This window comes from Stegodyphus dumicola, chromosome 3 (assembly GCF_044657685.1).
Source record: "Stegodyphus dumicola isolate Sdum_Otavi_A_Nest chromosome 3, ASM4465768v1".
Lineage (NCBI taxonomy): Eukaryota > Metazoa > Arthropoda > Arachnida > Araneae > Eresidae > Stegodyphus > Stegodyphus dumicola.
The window spans coordinates 103,030,091-103,054,821 of record NC_140770.1 but is presented as its reverse complement, the minus strand read 5'-3'; the positions used below and the strand labels follow the sequence as shown (position 1 = coordinate 103,054,821).

The 24,731-nt window shown below is 31.6% G+C and overlaps 1 protein-coding gene across 2 annotated transcripts in view; it reads left to right on the top strand.

Annotated features, from left to right (window-relative positions):
• The window catches only part of LOC118190644 (neuroligin-4, X-linked-like), a 527,548-nt gene that overhangs the window by 458,266 nt on the left and 44,551 nt on the right, over window positions 1-24,731 (top strand). For both annotated transcript variants that reach the window (XM_085813109.1, XM_085813110.1), the window contains exons 5-6: window positions 8,885-9,003; window positions 17,007-17,491. In XM_085813109.1, coding sequence (XP_085669235.1) covers window positions 8,885-9,003; window positions 17,007-17,491 — 604 coding nt within the window. The remainder of the gene's footprint in view (window positions 1-8,884; window positions 9,004-17,006; window positions 17,492-24,731) is intronic.

Below are 24,731 nucleotides of genomic sequence, written 5' to 3'. Positions count from 1 at the left end.
CTATGGTTTTATCTGAGACGTTATCATTATCGTATTACCAAAGTAAAAGAATGTAAGATTCGTAAAATCTGAGCAGTCCATGCTTTATGTATTTTTGGAACACCGTTCATCAGAAATGCTAAGAAATCTGTAATGTGAGTCTCCGGTAAAAAAATAAAGAAATAGTATAAATAAAGAAAACATAAAATAAAAGTAAGAATATCGCAGATAACATCTTAGCCTCACGACAGACGATGACTGATTTCAAAGAATATGTCTCTGGAAACATCAGAGCTTTTAAAGCTGACGGTATAGTAAACTTGAAAGAGCTTATGAACTATGATTTTCATTTTTCTTTGGAAATTCCTACCTTAATTTTATCACACAAGTGAAATGGTCTTTACTTCATACTCAGCTGTGGGTTTATAGTTCGCTTAAACTCATAATGTGGTTAAACAGGAACCCGAGGTATATAAACACCTGCCATCATACAGATAACCTTCTATGCATTAATTGCCCAGCAATGGCTGAATAAATAACATAGCTGAACACCAAGTACTTAGAATCAGGTCCAAATCACGGCAAACGGACTCACTCAGGATATTTTAATGACTTTCTTTTCTGAAAGATAAACACCTAGCTTTTTCCATTTAGAACCTCACCATGACGCTTTGTTCCTTTATACAAATAACTGCGCATTCACTATGTTAAGAAATCAATGCATTTATCCTGTAGTGTGACATTACAAAAGACAAACTAAAATAATTTGAGCATTAGGTAAAAAGCTTTCTCAAGGTGCCTCAGTGTCTATTTTTATTTCTTTCATGAACGAAAACAATATTAGGAGAAAATATATGATGATTTACCTCCATCTTCGGAAGTAAGATTGGGAAATACAAGCCTGATCTTCATGAGTATAAGACGGAATCAAGCCTTGCATATTTACTTGAAATAAAATAATATCAAAGCATTGCTAAAACTAATATTGAGAAATTTTTATATGTAAAATGCTATCCAATATGTACAATATGACTAATATTCAGAAAAAAGTAATAGTAAAGATTTATAAGGAATATAAATCAGAAATCTTTGGCAACGGAACAAAAGTGTAAGCCATTCGCCAAAGGAATTTTATATATATTTTGCTTTTTTTCTGTTACTACATTTCATGCCAAGCTGTTCTTAATTTTTCGACTGATGACCATCTCCTACCATTACAAAGAATTCGTTCAAAAATTCTTTTCGTTACTTCTGATAGAAGCTAACAATTATTCGAAGAATTAGCTTCAGGCTGCATCAATAATTTACTGAAGACCATGAAGACATTTGCTTTACCCCCCCAAAAAAAACAAGTAAATAAAATATTAATGAATACATCTTATGTAAAAACGAAAATGTCACAGAACTGGAAAAACCGAGAATTTTAGTGAAATGCAGTTTGTAGCAACAACAAAGACAGGAAAAGACGAAGTACTCGGGCTATTTTTTCCGCACATGTTTGTAACGAGGATGAAAATATGGCACTAGCAGTTCGCTTAATTCAAAAGGGTTAAATTATCACAATGGTGAAATAAAAAGGAGTATGGCATATTGAGGTCAGCTGAAGCAAAATAGCTAACAACTATGCAAAAGTACATCCCACGACGTAGAAAAAGATACATATAAGTATCATTGCAATTGAAGTTTGCACACGAGAATGAACAGCTGCGAGAAATATTTGGCACTTGAAAAATCCCTAATTTTCAGAGCAAATGAATTTTGAAACTTTGGAAAACTGTAACAGCTCAGTATCACCCGATCTTTCTACTTTTTAACAGTTTTATAACTATGTATCTTTTTAAATTCCAATGGCTAGGCAAAAAGTTACAAAGAACTAAAATCTTACAAACAGAAGTTACAAACGATAGAACTAAGAACAAAAAGACAGAAGTCATTGCTAAAGTAGCGCTCCTGCCTCTCAGTATCTTGATTCCTTTGTAAGACTACGAAGAGACCCACATCGAAGCAGGTGGTCCCTGTCCATTTCTGTAGACAGAGGGAAATTTCTGTAGTAGTCCATTTCTGTAGAGAGGGAAAGCAGCAACTGCATTGCGTCTTGGACTATCGGGAATAAGAGAAGGAGTTATCATTCTCGAACTTTTTAAGACTGTAGGAAGGCTGCAAGCCAATTCTGTAGATCATTTGGCTGCAAAGCATTTCCAAAATGAACCGCGAGGAGGTAGATCTACGACATTATGTATTTAAAGAATGATCACTATGAATTGTTTTACTTTTACGTATTTCTATATAAGTAAACTCATACATATTGTTTCAGTAAAATTGCCTTTTTAAAGTTTAAACTGTAGTACAGGAGTCAAGGGTTTTCTGTTTTATTTTTTATAACGAGTACATGATTTACCTAAATGCTATAAGTATAGGTACTGGGGGAATGTATAATTTTTACAAAACTGATTTCTGTAAATTCAAAATTTCCAAAACATTAACCTTTGCACCATTTGAAACATTATTGTAACTGAAAGAGTATGTTTACGACCAACGACTGCGAAAATAAATTCCGGGTAAGGACTTTTGTGCACATGGTATATACATATATTTTTATATAATACTAAAAGCTATAGACACGAGGTAAAACGTGTAAGCCAAAAGTAAGATAAGAATTAAACAATAAATTACCGTAAATTTAATAGCAGCAATATTGTAAATAAAATGAAAAAATGCAGCATTTTCATAAGCGTAAATACTTTATATTGAGAAGTAAGAAATCGAATAAAAGAATAAAATAAAAGAACTTAAAATTCAAAACCAAGTATGAAACATTTCTTAACATCCATTAAATGAGTTAACGACAAAGAATAGTCTAAATTATTTAAAATTTCATTTTTATTTCTTAGTTAATTCTTTTACAACTTTCGACTTCTCAATTATTAGTTCTTGCTGTTCTGAAAAAGACTATAAATTTATTCTTTTTATTATATATCTATGTAGCCATACATACATGTGTTCGTAAGCGTTTTATGTAAATATGCTTGTTTTTAATATTTTGTTTACGTTTGCTATTTATATTCTTATATTGAAAATAAATAATACGCAGACTTCACTTTTTTACAGATACATATTTTAATAACTACCATTGTTGTTGAAGGATTATTAGTAATAATTGTTTCTTACTACCAATGATTAAAATGTGTCTCTTAGAATATAATATTTTTTTATTTGTTGTATTCTCCTAATTTCCCTTGTAATGACTGTAATACATATTTTAATAAATTCTTAGTTCATTTTTACACAGAGTGAAATCCCATTAGAATAAATGCAAATAAAAAATTTTCTTACTGTTTTAATGAAATTCCAATGTTGTTATAGTAACACTTTTCTTTTCATGCTAATTACATTTATATCATTATTTCTCACAGCATATGGATTCTTATCGCATAATTGAGAAGGAAAATTGTAATTCTCTTAGTATGAAAAGGTTATATTGAATTCCGATAAAGAATAAATTTTGAATGAAAAAAACATTTTCTACAGTATAAAGTTATTTCTTCCCTGCCAAGTTTATTAACATTATCTTTCTCGCATAAAAGCTTCAAACATAATCCTAAGAAGTTAACTTATTTTTCTCACTTGGCTAATATTCAATGGAGCAACAAAACGCTTTTTATGAAAATCTAATCCTGCTAATACGAACGTGTCTACGCAGCATAAATCTCATTAAAGTAGGTATTTTTTAACTTATTTATTTACTCTGAGAGCCCTTAGACTTTGTTACAAAGTTACCTCATTCTTCATTAATCTACTTGGTCCCCAATAGATTAAGTATTAAATTAGGCTTCATTTTCTAGAATATGTATTGTACATCATTAATATGTACTGATAATAGGATCTTCATTAATAATGAAGATTGACGTAAGTAGTATTATGTTATGGTTATATAATGATTGATGATTTTATAATAAAACTAAATGAAATAATAAAGCACTTCAATCTATATATACACTGTCCTCCAAAAGTTAAGGGACAACATGTTTTTTGTATCTAATTTGAGAATGAAGCAACCTAAAAAGACAAAAAAAAAAAGCAACGTAAAAGAAATTTGCAGGACATGTACACTAAACAGTTCTTTAATGTATGCGACATAGAATGTTTCTAAAGTTCAACAAAAACACGAATTACAACAAAAAATTGCACTATTGGCAGAAAAACCTACTCTTGGAGAAACAGTATATCACAGTTTTTTGAGGAAGCATGGGGTTGTAACAGTACAAAAATGGGTTCTAATAAGGAATGTCTCCACCCCTAGCTGCAATACATTGGCGGCAGCTACGTTCCGTGCTCTCAATTAAGTTGTCGGTTATTGAAATGGGAAGCAACGACCAGGCACAGAGTAATCCTTGTTGGAGCTCATATAACGACCTTGGAAGAGATCTTAAAGCAGCAACTTGTCACCCAAAGCAGTCTCAAAGATGCTCTATTGGATTCAGATCTGGGGATTGAGCTGGTCATTCCATCCGCTCCATATCGTTGCTGAAGAATATCGAGGCCAAGATATTCTCCAGCAACCTGAGCTTGGTGCGGTCGCTCATTGTCGTCCATCAGAAAAAAATCCAGCACCAATAGCAGCGGCATATGAGCCGATATATTGATCAAGGATATCGTCTCGTTTACTCACACCGATCGAAGTTCCTCCATGGAACACATGCAGGTCAATGTGATAATCCATATAGATCCCAGCCCAAATCATTATTCTACCACCTCTGTAACTGTGTCCGCCTACAACGTGGGATTGGCTGTATCTGGTGCGTTGTTCCCACTAGATCAGCTGGCGACCTGAATTACTCTTACATGTGAAACTGGACTTTTCTGTGAAGAGAACAGAAGCCCATTGTTGAGCGGTCTAGAGGACGCGTGTTCTCCTTCCCAACATAAACGTATCTGTGTCCTCGGGGTAAGGGGACACAAACAACTGGTCGTTTAACATACAGCCCTGTATTGCGCAGCCGTTTGCTCACTGTAGTAGCTGAGATTCTTGTTCCTGTAAATTCTTGTTCCCTAAATGATCTGCCATGAGCTCAGGCACAGTAATGTCGCTCCTTCTTCTGACCGAAAGAGCTAAATAACTGTCTCCAGCAGGTGTTGTAACTCTTGGTCTGACTAGAACATGGCTTCTAGACACAGAATCCTCGGATTCAAACTGATTCCATGGTCGCTAGACTAGGCTGCGAGAGAAATTGAGAGATCTAGAAGCATCAGCTTGTGACATCTCAATTTCTATCCATTCGATCGCCCGCTACCTCAGCAAATCTTGCGCATGACATCTCCTGCACATTGATAGACCGTTCTGGGATATTCTCCACGAAATTGTAATAATAACTGAAAATCAACACCCGTGAACAAAATGTACGATTTTTTCATTTTTCTCCATTTCCTATATAAGCATTCATTTATACAAAATATAATTGGTAACTATTGTTTTTGCATATATTTCCTTAACCTTCGTTACTGTCATGCATACGAACTGTGAATTTAAACGTTACTGACATTTTTGTAATGGTGAGCTTTGGAAAACATGCTGTTCCTTAACTTTTCGAGGACAGTGTGCAATAAATGTCTGTTTTTGTGTTTGTTCGCGATTAATTCAGTCACTAGTATAGCTATCGTCATCAAACTTTCTACAGTTATTTTCTGTGTCTTGAGGAAGGTCGATGTCTACTTTCCCCCCCCCAAAAAATAGCTAAAAATAAGAGGTATTCATAAAAAACTCTGAAAACACTAATTTTCGTCCTCATTTTTCCATGTGGCTACAGTCTTCCCCGCTGGAGATAAAAATCTGTTTTATTTGGAGAAGTGTCGCTACTGCTCGCTTTCAAATCGGAGAGTTTGCTAATAAAAAATTTATAAGTTTTACAAAATAGGAAATGAAAATCGCACTGTCAAACATTAAATACATTATCTCCGATTCCAAAATTTCTCGGGAAGACATTTCGACTGTTTCTATCTTTGTACGACATTAATCAGCCGAGATATTAGTTAAAGACTCTGAAAACACTAATTTTTGACCTCATTTTTCCGATGGCAACAGCCTGACGAGTTGGAGATAAAAATGTGTTATTTCGAAAAGTGTTGGTACTGCTCGCTTTCAAATCGTAGAGTTTGTTAATCTAAAATTTGTAAGTTTTATAAAATCTCTCTATATAAAGAAGAATGCGTGTTCGTTTGTTCGCGTTACTGGTTTCTGATCAATTATGATCAATGTTTTGCCACATTTAATCGACTGAAATTGAATATAAGCGAAATTTTGGAACTTGAGCTTTTATGACCATTTAACTAGAAAGACGAAAATCATTAAAAACGTTGTGCCATTTTTGCTGATAAAATGAGAGAGAATTAGTTTAATTTTCTACCGAAATTTTTATATGGGTTCCATATCGCACCAGACTGAAAAATGCATCACTATTTTTTGCATCGTTATTGGAGAAGGATTACAGCGGTATCGTTCTGTCTGTTGTTACATTTATTGAGATGTACTAGCGCGCTAGGATTAAATAATTAAACACCTCGTATAAAGTATAAATAAATAAATAAATAAACAAAACAAAAACATCTGAACGTTTTCAGAATTTAAGGTCGCACGAAGCGTTATTGTGTTAAACGCTCTCGTTGAGCTTTCTGACTACCAGTTTATTGTTTCACTCGCTCCTTCTAACCCATTTTTGGTTTGTCTTTTTTGCTTTATCGTTAAGCCTAATTTCCTTAGCATTTACGTTATATAAAATTCAACAGCAAAATTACAAAAAAATTTAAAAGATCTCACTTCGCGAGAAGGCAAAAATACATAAAAACTCAAAATAGCTGTATTAAAAATTACGAAGTAAATCTTAAACACTTATTTCTTGGAAAAGTTTCCAGAAAGGATTAAGAATGATTTAATTGGCAATAATAAATGAAGGCGTTATCTTTGTTGTTGCGAAGCTAAGTTTCTGTATATTGGCAAGAAATCCACTAGTCTGCTGTTTAAAATGTAAACAATTAATGGCCACTATAAAAAAAAGGCTTAGCGGCACTTAAACAACTTTAAAATTGTTGATAATTCTAAAAATATGGCATACAGATTTACTAAAGGCATAAAAACCTTAACCGAAAGATAAAAACAACATAATTCAATCATTTTTTAAAGCAAAAAATGTACAATTTACAAACATATAAGAGTAACGAAACTGAGATCACTGAGCCGGGTAACAGAGTGGATATATATATATATATATATAAATATATTTATATACGTTTCGTGCAGCCGATTGCAACCACAATACGAGGTGCACATCTACATGTTATAGCAGTCCTATATACAAAATTTCAACGTTCTGAAGCTACTCATTTTTGAGTTATGCGAGATACGTACGTACATACGTTGGTACAGACGCCACGAAAAATACTCTTCAGAATTAATTTTAAAGCAGTTTTATAATTTTTTGAAGGAAACGAGTCTTTTATTCTGTCCTTACGAACAGATATCACGCAAAAACATCGTTAAATTGCATTCGATAGCGGTCAAAATGGATATGTTCATTGAAATATGCTGCCTGAAACTTTTCGCGATTACAATACTTCCTTTTTACTTCGTACAAGGAAGTGAAAATGAGAATGAAATATGCCAATCTCTTAAAAACAGTGACATAAGAAATACGATAAAAAATTGTTGCAAATCCATATTTCTAAAAGAATGAAACTATTCAAAATGATGCGATTTCATCAAAAATTTATCAACAACAATAAGAAAGGAAAATTGTTGCCAAAATCATATTTTTAAAGATGTGAGATGTGAGAAGTGTACTCGGAAGCTTCATTTATTTATTTATTTTTTTTAAATACAAAATATTATCATTTTTCCAAAATTCTTTTTTGTAAAAGCAGTCGGAAGAATGAAAGTTTAACGTGTCCAAAAATCAAAGAAAAATAAACTGTACATTTTAAACATAAACGTTTTTTAGAAAAAATCCCGTTGAAAAGGTGTTAAGCTCCCTTTGTTAAATAAATTCGTATTTAATCGATTTATTGAAACACGAAATTTATTTTCAGTTCGAAAAATACAATACCTAAGTGCCTACATTTCATGACGATGTGAAAATGGAGTGCGTAGAGTAAAATCTCGCTTTTCTATAGCCCCTTATATCCCAAAATGAGGCGATTTCATCAGAAAACATAAAATAAAAAAAGTCTAATTCGAATTTCGAAAAAATCGCTTCAAGGTGCACTGGCTCTTGTCTAGATGCACCTATGTACCAAATTTCGTAGCCGTGGGTCTATTAGCTTACGCGCACGCGAACGAAAGACGCATACACACACAGACAGACTCTTTGTTTTATTATATGGTAGAGATTTCATATTTTGGAAAACTTTAACAAATTTTTGATTAGCAAATTCAATGATTTCAAAACAAGCACTGTACGAAAAAAAAAAATATTTCACTCTCCAGCTCGCGAGACTGTGTATCGGAAATTCTAATGATATGCTTTTTTAAATATCTTATGATATTGCTGTTGAATTGTATTTTATGGTTTAAGTGCGAAGAACATGATATACAATAAATAAAGTTAACAAACAAAACGTTAAAAAAAGCGCTCTTTTGGGCATAATATATAAAATCTGAAAGCTTTATGAATTTTTTTTAACTATGTCACTTTTACTGTAACTAAATTTAACCGAAACATAATTCATTTGCTTGTTTAATTTATTAAGAGTTTAATATACTGAAGAATATTCATATTTTAATTTTAAATTTGATAATCTGAATTTTTTTTTTGGTAGATTATAAAATTTTTAATAACGGTCAATTAATTTTACTATTTTGAACGAAATTTATCTTTTAATCTCGCGTTAATTAACGAATGGCTTTATATTCTTATAGAGATCCCAATAATGCTGCGGAAGAAGATGGAAAAATTACAAGCGAGCGCGGTCGAGGTCGTTTTGAAAAAATTGTCTGGCCTCTCTACGACAGCGTTCATCAAAAGTACATTGCTATAGGTAAGTATAAGTTAAGATACAATAACACGCTGAACAATATAACGCTGATTTTTGTTGTTTGACTTCTAAATTATGTATAAGTTAGTTAACGTGTTTTGTTAAAAGAATAGATTTTTAAACTAGGCATTAGGGAGTACGAAATATCTAGTATTAAATTTGTTAGATGTTTTATTTTCATTATTTCATGTAGTTTCATTATCTTATGTATAGCTAGATATATGAAATTATTAAGCAAAGTATGAAACGTTCTAAATTTTAACTAAAAGCAGTTATGTTAATTATCCCGTGATTTGTAAATAACTAGACTTGATTTGTGCTCGCATTGAATAATAACATGAAAGCATATAAATTGCTAATATTTAAATTCGTATAGTTTGACATTTTCTCTCAAATCTAAAATATTTGTTGGTACATTCAAACAGCGGATCAGTATTTTCTTATGTACAGTACACGAGAGCTGATGAAATGACCTGTTTATAACGCCGCTCCAGAATACATCTGAAGAAGACAGAGAATGCTTTTCGAAATCGGAAGTCTGTACCAAAGATTAACCAACGAGTCTTTCAAACTTTGAACGAATCATTACATACGTTTTATACAGTACATGAATCGAAGTAAACGACAGGATAAAAAGGGAAGAACGAAATGGGTGGCGAAAAGAAACCTGCCTATGTACTTAATTCCAGGTCATTAGAAATATTTTACAATGGACTGCAGCATTTCTTGATAAGTCTATTATTATCAGCTGAGTATTTACAAATTAAACAAATTTTACATTATAAAGTGAACTGTTAAAAATAAAATTATAGACTTAAAGGTTTTTAAGAGTATTTACTACTATGTAATCAGTCAATTCATTAAACAGTACAGTAATAATTTGAACATTTAATTAAAGATCTTATGTCACGTCGAATGGGAAAAATTTGGAATCTGATCATTTGACGGTAGTCTTAAAAGATAAAAATCTTATATCCTGTATTATAGCAGTAACTCCTATGAAGTCTCAGGGATTAAATAGTATTGTATCATAGCCTGGCATAATGATTCAGAGAACTGAAAAGTTTCCGTTTACTAGAGTTCATTTATCAAAACAGAACTTTCAAAGCAATGCGCGTAGGAAGTTGTAGCTATGCCAATAGTAAGGTCTGAAGCTTAAAACGAACATATACCATTAAGACATTTTCCTTGTAGACACTGAGAAATTTAAATGCCATGTTCAAATGCCTGCACCTAATTTTCAGTGTTTATAAATGGCCGATCAGGAAACGTTTTTTCATTAGATTTTTCCGATCTTTCTTTGAACAGCCTCACATATGTTCGTACTTGACCATCTATCACTCGATTGTCCCAGTATATTTCGCATGTCTGGCGATGTGAATGTTCAGTTTTCATTATGCCTTACTCTTAAGGATTTGTTAACTTGTCGTATTTTACAACAGCGGGCGCTGGACTTTCTTAAGCATTTTATTCCCAAACCACAAACTTAAAGTTTGACCCCATAAACGCAAGTTGTGTAAGATTGTGCACAAAGAATGCCAAAAATCTACACATGAACTTATTCTCATGAATACATGAAATTGCAAACGGTACTCAAAAACGAGCTCTGTATATAGAATAGTCCTCATACAGATTCAATTTTTTATACCATTAGATTTAATACATAGTGCAAAATAATCACCGAGTGCATTTTTCCGAAGCCAACATTGAAGAAGATTGCAAAAGCTGCGAAGTTGACCTTTGACACTATTTCAAACAATGACGAGTCTTGGTTGCACTTGTTTTTAACATATTATAGATAAATTATTCAAATCGATTCACAGTTCCAAACGATAAAAACTACCTTCTGTAAAAGTGGAAGTGAATATCAGTACCAATGATGCTCAGAATGAATGTTTATTTAAGCTTTCAGAAATACCGTTCGCTTTTAGAGATTGTGGCAGTGAAAGTTTTCAATATATTTATTATACGCACTGAATTGCTGAATAATTCCTGCAGTTAAGTCATTATTTAATGTTAGAAATTTGAAATAAACACTATAGCCATGTTTATGGGAAAATCTCGCAACATTTCAGACATTTTCAGTTCTAAATTTAGACATTTTTCGATATTTCAAAGTTTTCTAAATGCAGTATAAATTTTTAAAAAAATATTATTTGATTATTACAATTTCCCTCGCTACTTTGTCTATGATAAAATGTCCAGGAACCTAAGTAGCAAGCAACTTATCGCTGCGCTCAAGTAGATAATGTAGACTCGAGAAGGGGTGAAATACCCTTTTATTCACTCAAAGAAATAACAACAGTTGGCCCCCTTCTCTGGCTTATAGGAAAGACTTCACTCGGGCTTTTAAATCAACATAAGAAAATAAGAAAGCAATCTAATACTAACTAAAATAGACCTAGCCGAAGCTAGACATAGATATCTAAGGTAGTTGGCCCTTAATTCAAACTAGTCGCCGATTATCAACAGACACATACAATACAGTCGAGCGTAATAGATTCAAGAGTTAAGTAGCCAGAAGGCAAACACGCGCCGCTAAGGACTCCTAAGCATTCTGTATGAAAGTTATTTGAACTTCCTGTAAATACTATTACTAGCTCATTTGCATTCAATGCGATTATAAAACTAATTCTGGTAGGGATTTGTAAGTGGAAAACAAAAACTGAAAGGAAAGAGTTTCAAAATTAAAATAATTGTTATAAAATTAAAATACACCTTACATTATTATTCGGCAAAATATTTTCTTTTCTAAATTAAATTTTTCTTCATGTGTTAACATTTAAATATATTATTTTATGAAATGTAAACATTAAACAATTTAACATTCCTTAAATTCTTTGACTTCATTATCCATTTTCCGATTGGGACAGAAATCTAGAAATTCTTTCAAATGACAACCACTTTCGTATACATAGCGAATTATTTAAAACGTGCATCCAGGAAAAGGGATTGTTTTGCGACTGAATATCTAGCTAATCTCACAGAAACAACTTATAAGGTATTTCTCCCGCCTTCTTAGCGTGCCTTCGTGATGCAGTGGTCTGCACGCCGGGCGCGTGTTCCGGCGGTCCGTCGCTCCATTCCCAGCGAAGGCATTTTTCAATCTCTCTTGCTTCCAAAAAAATCCTAAAGCCTTTATAGTGGCACCCGAACTAAAAGTGGGGAGGGGGATTCTCCACACCCAGGATTTGGCGACTGGGTCCTCTAAAACCCTAGTCGCCCTTTAAAAGGGGGACTATATAAGGCATTTTTCCTGCCTTCTTAACGTGCCTTCGTGGTTTAGTCGTCTGCACGCTGGCCGCGTATTCCAGAGGTCCGTGGTTCGATTCCCGGCGAAGAGGTTGCTCATTTTTCAATCTCTCTTGCTTTCAAAAAGCCTAGTGTCTCTACAATCTTTACCAGGTTACAGAAAAGCATTAACGAAATTTGTATCGACTAGATATACGAAAACCTATTCATTTTCGGAACCTATTTTTAAGGCAGGATATTGCTATGAAATGATCCACTGTTCCTCAAAATCCTGGAAGTCTAGTTTCTTTAAGTGAAAGGAAACTCTAAAAATGAAACTTTAGTTGAATTGTAAAATCAAGAACGTTTCTATAGCATTTAATTTTCTAATTTGCTACCTATCTACAGGTTTTATTCAGGTGGTTCTTCAAAGAACACTTGTAAAAGAAATAGCCCACGAAAAGTGTGTGTCATATTATTCTCAGATTTTACATAGTTCTTCCGTACATCTGATAAAATACTCCATTAAAATTCTATTTTTAGCTGCACGTTATTAACAGCTTTTTAAATAATATAACACGTAAAACAATTTACTCTTCCAACTTGTCGTCACTACAGAGCTAACCACTTACTCAAAAGTGATTGGACACTTAAAAAATAAATTAGTCTCAAATCTTATATCTTTGAAAAATAAGATTAAAAAAGTGAAAGCTTAGTTGTTGTTGTTGCTGCTACTTCTTCAAAAGAAGCAGTTTTTTCCCTTTCGGTCTCATCCACTTAAATCAATATTTTGAGCCATCGAAAATCTAATTTTAATGTCGTCGCGTTCTTCGTCTTTAAAAAGGAGAGGCACGAATTTGAGAAAAGAAGCCAAAGGGATTGGGTGCTTCTTTGGAACTATTGGAGGTTATAAATTGCAGTTTGATGTTGCCAAATAAAATGAACACATGTGGGCAACCCCAAATGTTCGGAAAAGCTCCATTAATATTCATTAGTAATTCTTTCCCATTTAGGCAAATATTTTCCTTAATTTATTCATTGGATTTTCCCTTGACTTCGCCGCCAAAACAAGAAAAAAGAATCATTCTTTTTGGCTTTCCATTTCAAAAATCGCAATAGCGTCATATCCACATCCACAAGTATTCGAAGCTAGACTGTAATTTATTATTGAAATGATGTTCCAGATTCTAGTCTGCGATAAAAATCGAAGGAGTTTGCTCTGTTCCCTGTTTCGGTAAAAATTGTATTGGAAATTTTTGGAATTTATAAGTAGCTTGTGGTGACACATGTATTACTTTGGCGTTAATTTCTATGCTAATCCTGGCCCAGAACTTTGATAACTGTATTCCTTTGGGGTCATATTTGCGGAAAATTCTTAATTTCCTATTCGCTTTCCTCTTTATATCGAATATAAGGTGCATCATTAAAATTTTCTTTTTCAATCTTTTGAGAAAATTTATTTCTTCTGTGCATCCCTCCAGTTTCACTCAGCGTGGAATAGAATTGCATAACGATAACTGAATACACAGGAGGCAGACAGATTTCTTTCTTTCTTTCGTAAAATAACAGACTTTTAATAATCACCAGAAATAAACAATAAATATCGTATCTAGATTAAATTTTGTTTTTAAAATGAAAGTTAGTGCTTTCTTTAAATTAAATTTGTTGGAAAAGCCTTTTTTTCTTAAAGTGTATATAAATGATTCATGAATGTAAATGATTTGTGAGAAGTTAAAGCTAAATCGTTGTAGAATTATGTATATACTGAAAAAACTTATTAGTAACATAGTCATTTTTTATTTAAATTTATTTCTTTTAATTTTACCTGCGGCAGGTTTCTTCTTCATTGATATATTTTTAATATTTCTGCAAGTCTCGAAATAAAATAATTTCGAATAAGAAGCTATTTTTTTGTTCAACTTTTACAGAAATTTTACTTGGTTGCAAATTTTCTACAATTCTGGTGTTTTTCTTTCTAATCTGAGAAAATTGACAGAATTTACTTGCATTATTTTCTTAATCTTTTCTTTAAGAAATATATTCAACAGAATTAACTCTATGTTTTTGCTGTGTTTTAGTGATAAAATAAATATTGTTGCTTTCTAAGGGTTCAGGGATTTCGAGTGGCTGACGACAACTCTTGATGAAATTTATTCACCAGTATTATGCAGGAGAGTTCCAAAGACACATTCACAGTCGGCGATAAACACGCTGAAACATAGCTCCATAGTCCTCAGGCTATTGGGCTGTGTCAGGCTGTTGGCAGGCCTTATCAACACATCCCTCAAGCTGCAACGGTGAAGACAGCTTCACGGCAAAGAACTAAAATACAGCTGCCTACTCGATTCGGTCGCTCTCAAGATAATTTCTGAACTCAAAACATTACTACTGAACTCAACATACTATGAATACTGTCTCAAGATACACTGCTACTCCGCGTACAGAAGGATGTTTATAGATTTTCACCTGTTTTCGAGAACATTCTAGGGAAAACCGGTAAGAATTCGTTCTAGAATGTTCTCGCTCAGTGTATGGAATATAAACATGTTTTTCGCCAAATGGGCGTTTCCGCGCGAAAACTGGCAACCCTGCCTTTCCTTGACTCTTTCTGGCAACCCTAAACCAGCTTTGAGGGGATGCTATCTATCAAGAACTTCTTTCTTACCGATTTCAATAACCGTTTTATTTGCATTGTATGATGGAAGATTAAAGCTGTTTGTTTTGCACAGCATATCTCAGATAAGTGAAAACAAATGCTGCTCAAAATCGATGATAAAAATTAAACTGCAACAATGCTATGCCAGGTTTTGTATCTTATATATAACAGAGAAGACATTTTGAAGTATACTCAACGTTTCATTACAAATATTTACATAATCATAGAGCTGTTTTTATAATTCTCAGTATACATATTTGCATAACACATGCCTTAAGATCGAATGTTTGAGGATCATTAAAATGTGATTGTCTTAAATATGATTTCAGCCAGCTGATAAAGTAATGAGAACGCCTGAGTGCAGTTAATATACTCAAATATTTAACTTAAACCAGTAGCACGAGTAGAATCCTAACCAAAATTTAAGAATCGATTTAATATAACAAGATTATGGTTTATGATACTGGTTAAAAAGAGTTATTGGAGATTAACATTTGATCTCAAAGCAAAATATAAGACAGAGAATCAGGTAATCTTATTTTATTTGCATGAATTTTTATCAAATACCTGCATATGAATCTAACTTGCGATCAAATAAATACAACATTTACTAACTAAGATTCTTTCCGATAAATGATTCTGCAGTGTTCATATTATAACTACTGTATTGGCCTCTAATGACGAAAGAACATTTCTTTTAAAATTTTATAACTTATATTGCTTAACAGCCTATTTATTAACCTTTGTTCGCAAATATCTTGAACACACTTATTATTACTTGTAGAAATACAAAGGTTGCACGCACACTTTTAGACGATTTTGCTTTGCTAAAAAAAAAAAAAAAAAAAAAAAAAAATATATATATATATATATATATATATATATATATATATGTGCCTCGAATTTTTTTAAGAGCAACTGTATTTTGGAACGTAATAACTTATCGTCTGCTACTTGGCAGTTTTGTTTTCACACAAAATTACGCTTTTAAAGAAGCAATAGATGGGCAGCTATGTTTTTGCTCTTTCCGAAGAAAATTATTCGCATCTAGGTATTAAAAACGTTGTAAAAGCCATGGTATTTCCGTATCTAAAGTAATTGTAGGTAAAGTTATCGTTCTGAATTTCGTTCTAGAATGCTAGAATAGTTTACCCAATGATATTTTTATATTACCCTCCCAATACATTTGAAATTCATAATTCAACAGCCGTTATATACGTAATTCATAGTAGACATTGAAATATAATGCTCTTCCCTATAGCCATGGGACTAGTTCGAAAGGCGTAATCATAGGCTGCCCGTTAGTCGTTAAGAGACTCTCCAGATATGTCCTGTTCAGTTAGTTATGGTACTTTAAAGGTACAGCTAAAACTAGCTGTACTTATGACATCTCACTGTTCTCGAGTAATGCGTTTACGATCCAAATAATATTGTCTTTTATTTCCAAATTAAGCTCTTGATCATTTTACTTACGATTCATTGTTATTTTTAATATTTTAACTTTAAATTACTGCATTTCATTTTGTTATTTTATTTCTTCGCCTATTAACTGTGATCCGCCTTAGGAGATTTGTCTTAGGAGCGGAAATTTGGTAACTTTAATTAGGATGGCAGCAATGGTTATTTTTTACATTGTTTTTTTAAACCTTTTTCAAGCTTTTCCATGAGTTGTTGAGTAGTGGTTGTTACATAAATGACCTGGAGTGTATTACTTGTGAGAAAAATTAAAATTTTTGTGAGTTCTAAGATTTCAGCATTTTGAAAACGCGGTATATCATATAATTATGTACATCATTTCCATTTACTGTGTTCTGCCGTGTTATTTAATGGTTTTAGAATATATTTACTAACTATTTATTGTCAACGTGAATTTTACTTTCCGGTGAGGGCTACTTAAATGTCGATTTCCATTTGGGGCTCATGGCACAGTCCATATATTTTCCACTTACATTGAAAATTCCAGTCTCTATGTCAATCTAGACACCCAAAAATAAAGGTAACTTAAGAGAACCAAATTTGGCAGTTAATGGGTTGATCTCAGAATGGGTGTAATTTGGTCTCTATTTAATATTGTTGTTGTAATTTTGCTTCGTTTTTACTAATGCGTCTGTTTTTACAGCGATGAAACCTCGCCTGAAGGATCATTACCATGCTCATAGGCTCTCCTTCTGGTTGAACCTCATTCCTACACTCCACCGATCAGCGGCTGCAGAGACGACAGCGCGGCATCATCAATTAGAAGACCATGACAATCCTTTGAGTTATGATGGTGTTTACAGACAACGACCGCTGCAAGATCCAAATCCGGTTCTCTTCTACACGACTACCCCTTTTATCACGTCAACTCAACAGCCTGGTGATCAACTGACTTTCACTCCCGAATTATCCAGCTCTACAGAAGACAGCAGTATTACGGCTGCCACAACTTCCAATAACACAGATTCCTTAGCCATGATTATGCAGCAGGGAGCGTATTCTACCGCACTGAGCGTAACTATTGCAATAGGCTGTTCCTTATTAATACTCAATATACTGATTTTCGCAGGCGTCTACTACCAGAGGGACAAGCACAGGACAGAATGCATGCAGAAAAGAGAATATCAGGTACAAATTAAATTTTATTTAATCAAGAAGTAATTAATGATTAAAATGACAGCTTGATGTAAAATACGATAACTTACGAAACTCAACAGTCATTTCCTAAATTATTCCTTAACTGGATTGCAATGAAAATTTGAAAAGGCATGAATGAAAATGGTGGACTTTATGTAATGTATGTCCTATGGTGGACTTTATGTAATGTAAGGTATCTTTAAATTTTAAAATACTAAGGAGCGAATATTTGTTTCCTATGAATTTTTTAAATTCTAATGTGTGTCTAAGATCCAGAATTATGAAAATAAAGCTTACATAAGGTCCTTTCTTTATATGATGTTATATTCAGAATATAAAAAATGGTTCCGAAGTAAACTCTTTGATGTAACGCTATGGTTCATTTAACACACTTTTCTATTCTACCATTGTTTACATTTACATTTTCTCAAAATTTGTATATTTAAAAATTTTAAATAAATATTCGTTTCACTTCTCAATAAAACGTTAAGAACTGTTACTAAAATGTGAAGCTATGCTTAGCTCAAGCTATATGTAAATAATTTACAAAAATAATAAATAAATAGCAAAAATTAAAGTTGTTGACTAGAATAATAAGCATATTAACTTAAATTTTGCGCAAACACTCAGAATAACAAAGGATTTAATGCCATATAATGCAAATTTATATATGCACATGTGCAAGAATTTCTTTTCTTACCAATTTCAATAACCCTTTTATTTACAGTGTATGATCGAAGATTAAAGCTGTTTGCTTTGCAAAGTAGGTCTAAGATAAGTGAAAACAAATGCCGCTCAAAATCGATGATAAAAATTAAAGCACAACAATGCTAAGTCAGGTTTTGAATATTATATATAATAGAGAAGAAATTGCGAAGTATACGTAACTTTTCATTACAAATATTTACATAATTATAGAGCTTTTTTTTATAATTTTCATTATATATATTTGCATAACAAATGACTTAAGTAAGTATCTTTCAGGATACTTACTTAAGTCATTTCAGGATACATTACTTAAGTACCTAGGCAGAACACGAGAGTTAACGTTCTTCTATTTTAATCAGGAAATTACTTTCAGAATTAAATGAATGGGCATATACATTGTTCATGGTTGTGCATACAAAGTCTGAGAGTGATATTTCAGTCAGGTTTTGTCATTAGCTTCTATTAATGTGAAATAAATAAAGTGAATAATTTCAGTTTTTAAAAATTAAATGGTTTTTCAGATTTAACTAGTCTGATGCTGAAATTTCTAATTTGAAAAGCAATGCATACTAAAAGGTTCAAAATTTACTAATAAACTTGAACAACGACTTGCAAACTGAAAACTCTTTGTTTAGTGTTTCATTTTCAGTTGAAAGACGTTTCGAATACATTTCGAAAGACAACGAATGGTCTCTGTCATTGCGGATCAAATTGTTCCGCTCATGCGTAAAAAGTACGTTATTCTGCGGTAGGTAAGGGTTTTAATGTCATAGCTAAAATGTAGTTCTTTGACAGCTTGAATACTTGAAGAACTAAGTAGCGATTATTCGCTGAATTCTTGCGCATAAGTAAGAACTCCGGAAAAGGATAAAAATACCATTTTCTTCTAACTCAAAATAGATTTACAAATGGGCAAGAAAATATAAAATTAACTAATGCTAAATAAATTTACGTTTGTCTTAAAAAATAAATATTCAAAATATAAACCCTATAAGGTTATAGGTATTTTATTAAATCCTACTATTTTACTAAATACAGAAATATAAATATATATTTTACAGAGTGCTTCAGGTTTTCCGAATGCATAAATTAGTTTCCTTTCGCTGAAAATTTCTGCTTAATTATTTGTTTGAACTTGTTGCTTCCGCCCACACGGTATAGTGGTTAGAATAGCTTACTGCGGTACCGAAGGATACAGGTTCGAATCCCGGAGAAGGCATGTTTGTTAATGAATAGTGTCTTTGCGGCATGGGAGGCACTCTAAGTATATTGCGAGCCGAAAGTACTCTCGTGTGGTAGAGGAGAGGGGTGGGAGACCTCAGACCACTTCCCGAGAAGATCTCCCTCAACCCTGTGTTGGAATGGAAATAGAAGTCTAACCTCTTTGAGACTCTGGCAACCATTCTTTCATGAAATCCCTAGACTAAACAACAACAATTGTACTGCTATTTTTTTATATATAATTACTAAATAAACGTTTAACGTACTGAATTTCGGTAATCATATATTTATGCTATGCAAGTTGTTCATGAAAAGTCTCAGGTAGATTTAATTCCGCAAGCGCTTTTTATGTATATGCACTTTCAACTGTAAAACAAAATGCTTTAAATAGTTTAAATATTCCTATTATAACATGCTTTAAATTTATTAAATCAGTTCTGTAAAAATTAGGAAATCAAATTTATGCTGTGGCCAGCCTCCCCCTATGGTTTTATTTACTATATTCATTTAGTTTATACTCATTCTGAAAAATCTAATCCGTACGCTAACAATTGAAGGAAATATTTAAAATTTGAGATCATATTCAGGCATAATACAGTTAAAGAACGAAATTCCCCATTTGTATGTAGCTAAAACTGAAATATTGATTTAGAAAACGTTTCTGATGCTAATGGACAAAAAGAAAAGAATGACGGGCTTCAGAACTGCCAATCTATCATCTCGTTATATTATTTGCATAAATTAAAAAAAAGTAATATTTTTCTAGTTTAATTAAATTAGTAGTAAAATTATTAGATTGTGATTTTAAAGTAATAAAATTTAATTGATAATAACAGTGTATTTAATATTTTAAAACTTATAAATGATTTTAAATTGAAGAATTTTTTAAACTAGTAAACTACGCGAAACTATTATTGAATGATGTAATAGAAATAAATCACTCTGAAAGAACTTTAATTGGTTCTTTGATTGAGTCTGAAGAAAAGCCTAAAAGAATGTTAAAAGTTCCAAATTTCGATTTTAAATATTTAGATATATTTTTTTTTTTTTTTTTTTTTTTTGTCATACTCAAATGAAACGTTCTGTGTTGTATTTTTTGTAATGAGTATATAAATGCTTGGTAAATATAACCTATGGTGGACTTTATGTAATGTAAGGTATCTTTAAATTTTAAAATACTAAGGAGCGAATATTTGTTTCCTATGAATTTTTTAAATTCTAATGTGTGTCTAAGATCCAGAATTATGAAAATAAAGCTTACATAAGGTCCTTTCTTTATATGATGTTATATTCAGAATATAAAAAATGGTTCCGAAGTAAACTCTTTGATGTAACGCTATGGTTCATTTAACACACTTTTCTATTCTACCATTGTTTACATTTACATTTTCTCAAAATTTGTATATTTAAAAATTTTAAATAAATATTCGTTTCACTTCTCAATAAAACGTTAAGAACTGTTACTAAAATGTGAAGCTATGCTTAGCTCAAGCTATATGTAAATAATTTACAAAAATAATAAATAAATAGCAAAAATTAAAGTTGTTGACTAGAATAATAAGCATATTAACTTAAATTTTGCGCAAACACTCAGAATAACAAAGGATTTAATGCCATATAATGCAAATTTATATATGCACATGTGCAAGAATTTCTTTTCTTACCAATTTCAATAACCCTTTTATTTACAGTGTATGATCGAAGATTAAAGCTGTTTGCTTTGCAAAGTAGGTCTAAGATAAGTGAAAACAAATGCCGCTCAAAATCGATGATAAAAATTAAAGCACAACAATGCTAAGTCAGGTTTTGAATATTATATATAATAGAGAAGAAATTGCGAAGTATACGTAACTTTTCATTACAAATATTTACATAATTATAGAGCTTTTTTTATAATTTTCATTATATATATTTGCATAACAAATGACTTAAGTAAGTATCTTTCAGGATAATTAAAAAGTGATTATCTTAAACATGATTTAAGCCAACTAATAAAGTAATGATAACGTCTGTGTTCAGTTAATATGCTCAAATATTTAACTTAAACCAGTAGCACGAGTAGAATTCTAACTAAAATTTAAGAACCGATTTAACATAACAAGATCATGCTTTGTGATACTGGTAATTAACTTTTGTCATAATTTTTAACAAACATGTAATTCATACCCTATTTTGATTAAAAACATTTCATTTAAGATTCATGGCGGGAGATATGCTAGTTCTTGGCAGAGTTAAAAAGAGTTATTGGATTTTAACACATGCCACATTGTAACATTTGACCTCAAAGCAAAATATAAGGCAGGGAATATGCTAATCTTATCTTATTTGCATGAATTTTTATCAAATACTTGCATTTGAATGTAACTGGCGATCACATAAATGCAGCATTTGCTAACGAAGATTCTTTGCGATAAATGCTTCTGCAGTGTTTATATTATAACTACTGTATTGATCTCTAATGGCGAAAGAACATTTATTTTAAAATGTTATGTAATTTTATAACTTATATTGCTTTATAGGCTATATATTACCTTTATTCTCAAATATCTGGAACACACACATTATTACTTGTAGAAATGCAAAGGTTGTATGCACACTTTTAGATAATTTTGCTTTGCTGTTAAAAAAAAAAAAAAAAAAAAAAAAAAAAAGTGCCTCGAATTTTCTTAAGCGCAACTGTATTTTGGAGCTTATAAATTATCGTCTGTTACCCGGCAGTTTCATTTTCATGCAAAATTACGCTTTTAAAGAAGCAATGGATGGAAGGCTATGTTTATACTCTTTCCGAAGAAAATTATTCGTATCTAGTTAACAATAAAAAAAAAAAAAATTGCAAATGCCATGGTATTTTCATATCTAAAGCTAATTGTAGATAATATTATCAACAACAAACAAAACAAAAAAACGTGAAAACTTAGCTTCAAGTGGATGACTTGTTCCAATTACGTATCGAAGGATAAAAGCGGAATGTTTCAAAATTAAGATTTTAATGTTAAAGAAAATCCACCAAGCCAAAGGACAGTTGCAAAGATCATTAAAATGTTTTGTGTCAACTTTAAATAAAGTAATTAATGCTGATTTGAAAGAGTAATTTTCTGTGATATTTTTAAAAAAATACATAATGCGAATCGTCATTCTCCACGATATATCGCCGAGTGCAGAATTCTTCATCAGATACATTTATTCGGATAAAAAAGGAAAACTGTTATCACAATAGGCGAATATTGGGTGTACTTAAATGACTACAGTAAAGAGATATCCATTTATTTTCCTCAAAGAGGAGAAAAAATTTTAAAACAAGAAATATATAGAGGGTTTTCTGTGTAATTTATGATTATTGATTTGTTTTTCTCATAACTGTAAATTAAAAGTAAAAGGAGTGGAGAGAAATGTTGAGATCGACTCCACATTTTATAGTACCAAATTTTCAAATATGAAATATCAGTAAAACTACATCAAGACATAGCAAGCTTCACACATATCTCTGCTAAAACGCCTTATCTATCATCAATGCATTTTTTGCGCTTTTTGGACTTTAAAAAAGCGGGTTTTTCAAATGTCGACCTACACTTTCTTTAGAATTTGGAAAACTGTTCGAGAGCAATGGGATAAAGTACCTCTTCTGATACTACAAAATGCTTTATTGTCTTGGAAATTGCGGTGTATAAAGATAGTGAAGAATAAGGGTAATCAAATAGAATATTTAAAACATAAAAAATGTAGGTAAAATATTTCTGTTATTACAATGAAAATCGTCTAAAATATGTGCGAACAGCCTCCGCATATGTAACTTTAATTAAATTATTAAATGTTATTTCTGATGTTCCTTTCAAGAATTAATTAAAAAGATAAGTTTCTAGTTAAAAAGCCTACAGAACGAAAGAATCTACTTAATCAAACATGTCATCAAATACTTGGTTGCATTCTTTATTCAATATCTGAACAGAGGAAGAATGCCCACAGCCAAAAATAAATATTAGATATTTTGATCATTCAGTAATAGAATAATTTCATTTTAACCTTGGGGAAAGATTATGTATGTAAGATCGAGAAACAGATGGTCTTATTTATTTATACATTCAATAATGTTTATTCATACTGACACTGAATCATAATTTTAATTTTGCCATATTTATTCTTTTCATTTGTCATAATTAAATGTGTATAATTTTTGTCCCGAGAGAGGACCATCAGTTAAATTTATTTTGAATAATAAAGGGTAATTAACCCTTCTCGAGTCAGTTCTCTGCCTATTGAACTAAAGCGATTATTCGATTACAAGTTCTCAAGGTTCCACACATTTAGCTGTAAATTATATGTTGGAACATTTCAAAATACATATCTACTAAGTTTCAAATTTAAACAAATGTCGATTCATTTGACTTAATTCGCCACTTAAACTTTTAAATTGTTGAACATAAAAAGTATATAATTCAATCACTTTTAAATAAAAAAATGCACAATTTACTAGCATAAAAGAATAAAATCTAAACCCACCTAGTCAGGTTGCGATTGCAAAGAGAAAGTGTGGGGTACGACTGCATGTTATAGCAGTCCCATGTACAACATTTCAACGTTCTAGGGCTTCTTATTCTTGAGTTACGCGAGATACATACATACGTAGAGACGTCAAGAAAACATCACTTCTGAATGCATTTTAAATCCAGTTTGCTACCCTTTTCCCAAACGTAGTGCGTTTTTCTGTCCGTACGTACAGATATCACGCACAAACATCGTTCAAAATGATTTCTAGAATGGTTGAAATATGATACCCGAAATTTTTCGGGATTACAGTAGTTTATTTACTTTGCAAAAGGAAGTAAAAAGAGAATAAAATGTAAAACAAAAAATTTCCACAATGAAAGGTTAAGTATGCAAAATATAATGAATATGTTAAACGAAAAGAGAAGAAACGCAAAAAAACTCATAATAATTAAATTCAAGGAAAACCATTTCAATAACAAATTGGCATTCCTTGCTTTTCTCCATAAAGATTATAGAACTGAAGAATTTGTTTTACTTTTCTTTCTCAAATTATATTGAGTTTCCACTCTTTTCATTTAATACTTCTTCTGTTTCTTTTTTTAAGACTGTTGAAAGTTAATTACTATAAACTTTGTTAATTTTATATATATATATATATATATATATATATATAATTCTCTTTTTTAATTCTTCTGCTGTATTCTACTCTTTTACATTTTAATCGACAAAGAAGTATCTTTACTAATTCCAACTATTTATTATTACCACAATAGTGCACATTAGCTGTCGAAAATGCTTTTTTAATTACCAGTTTCTA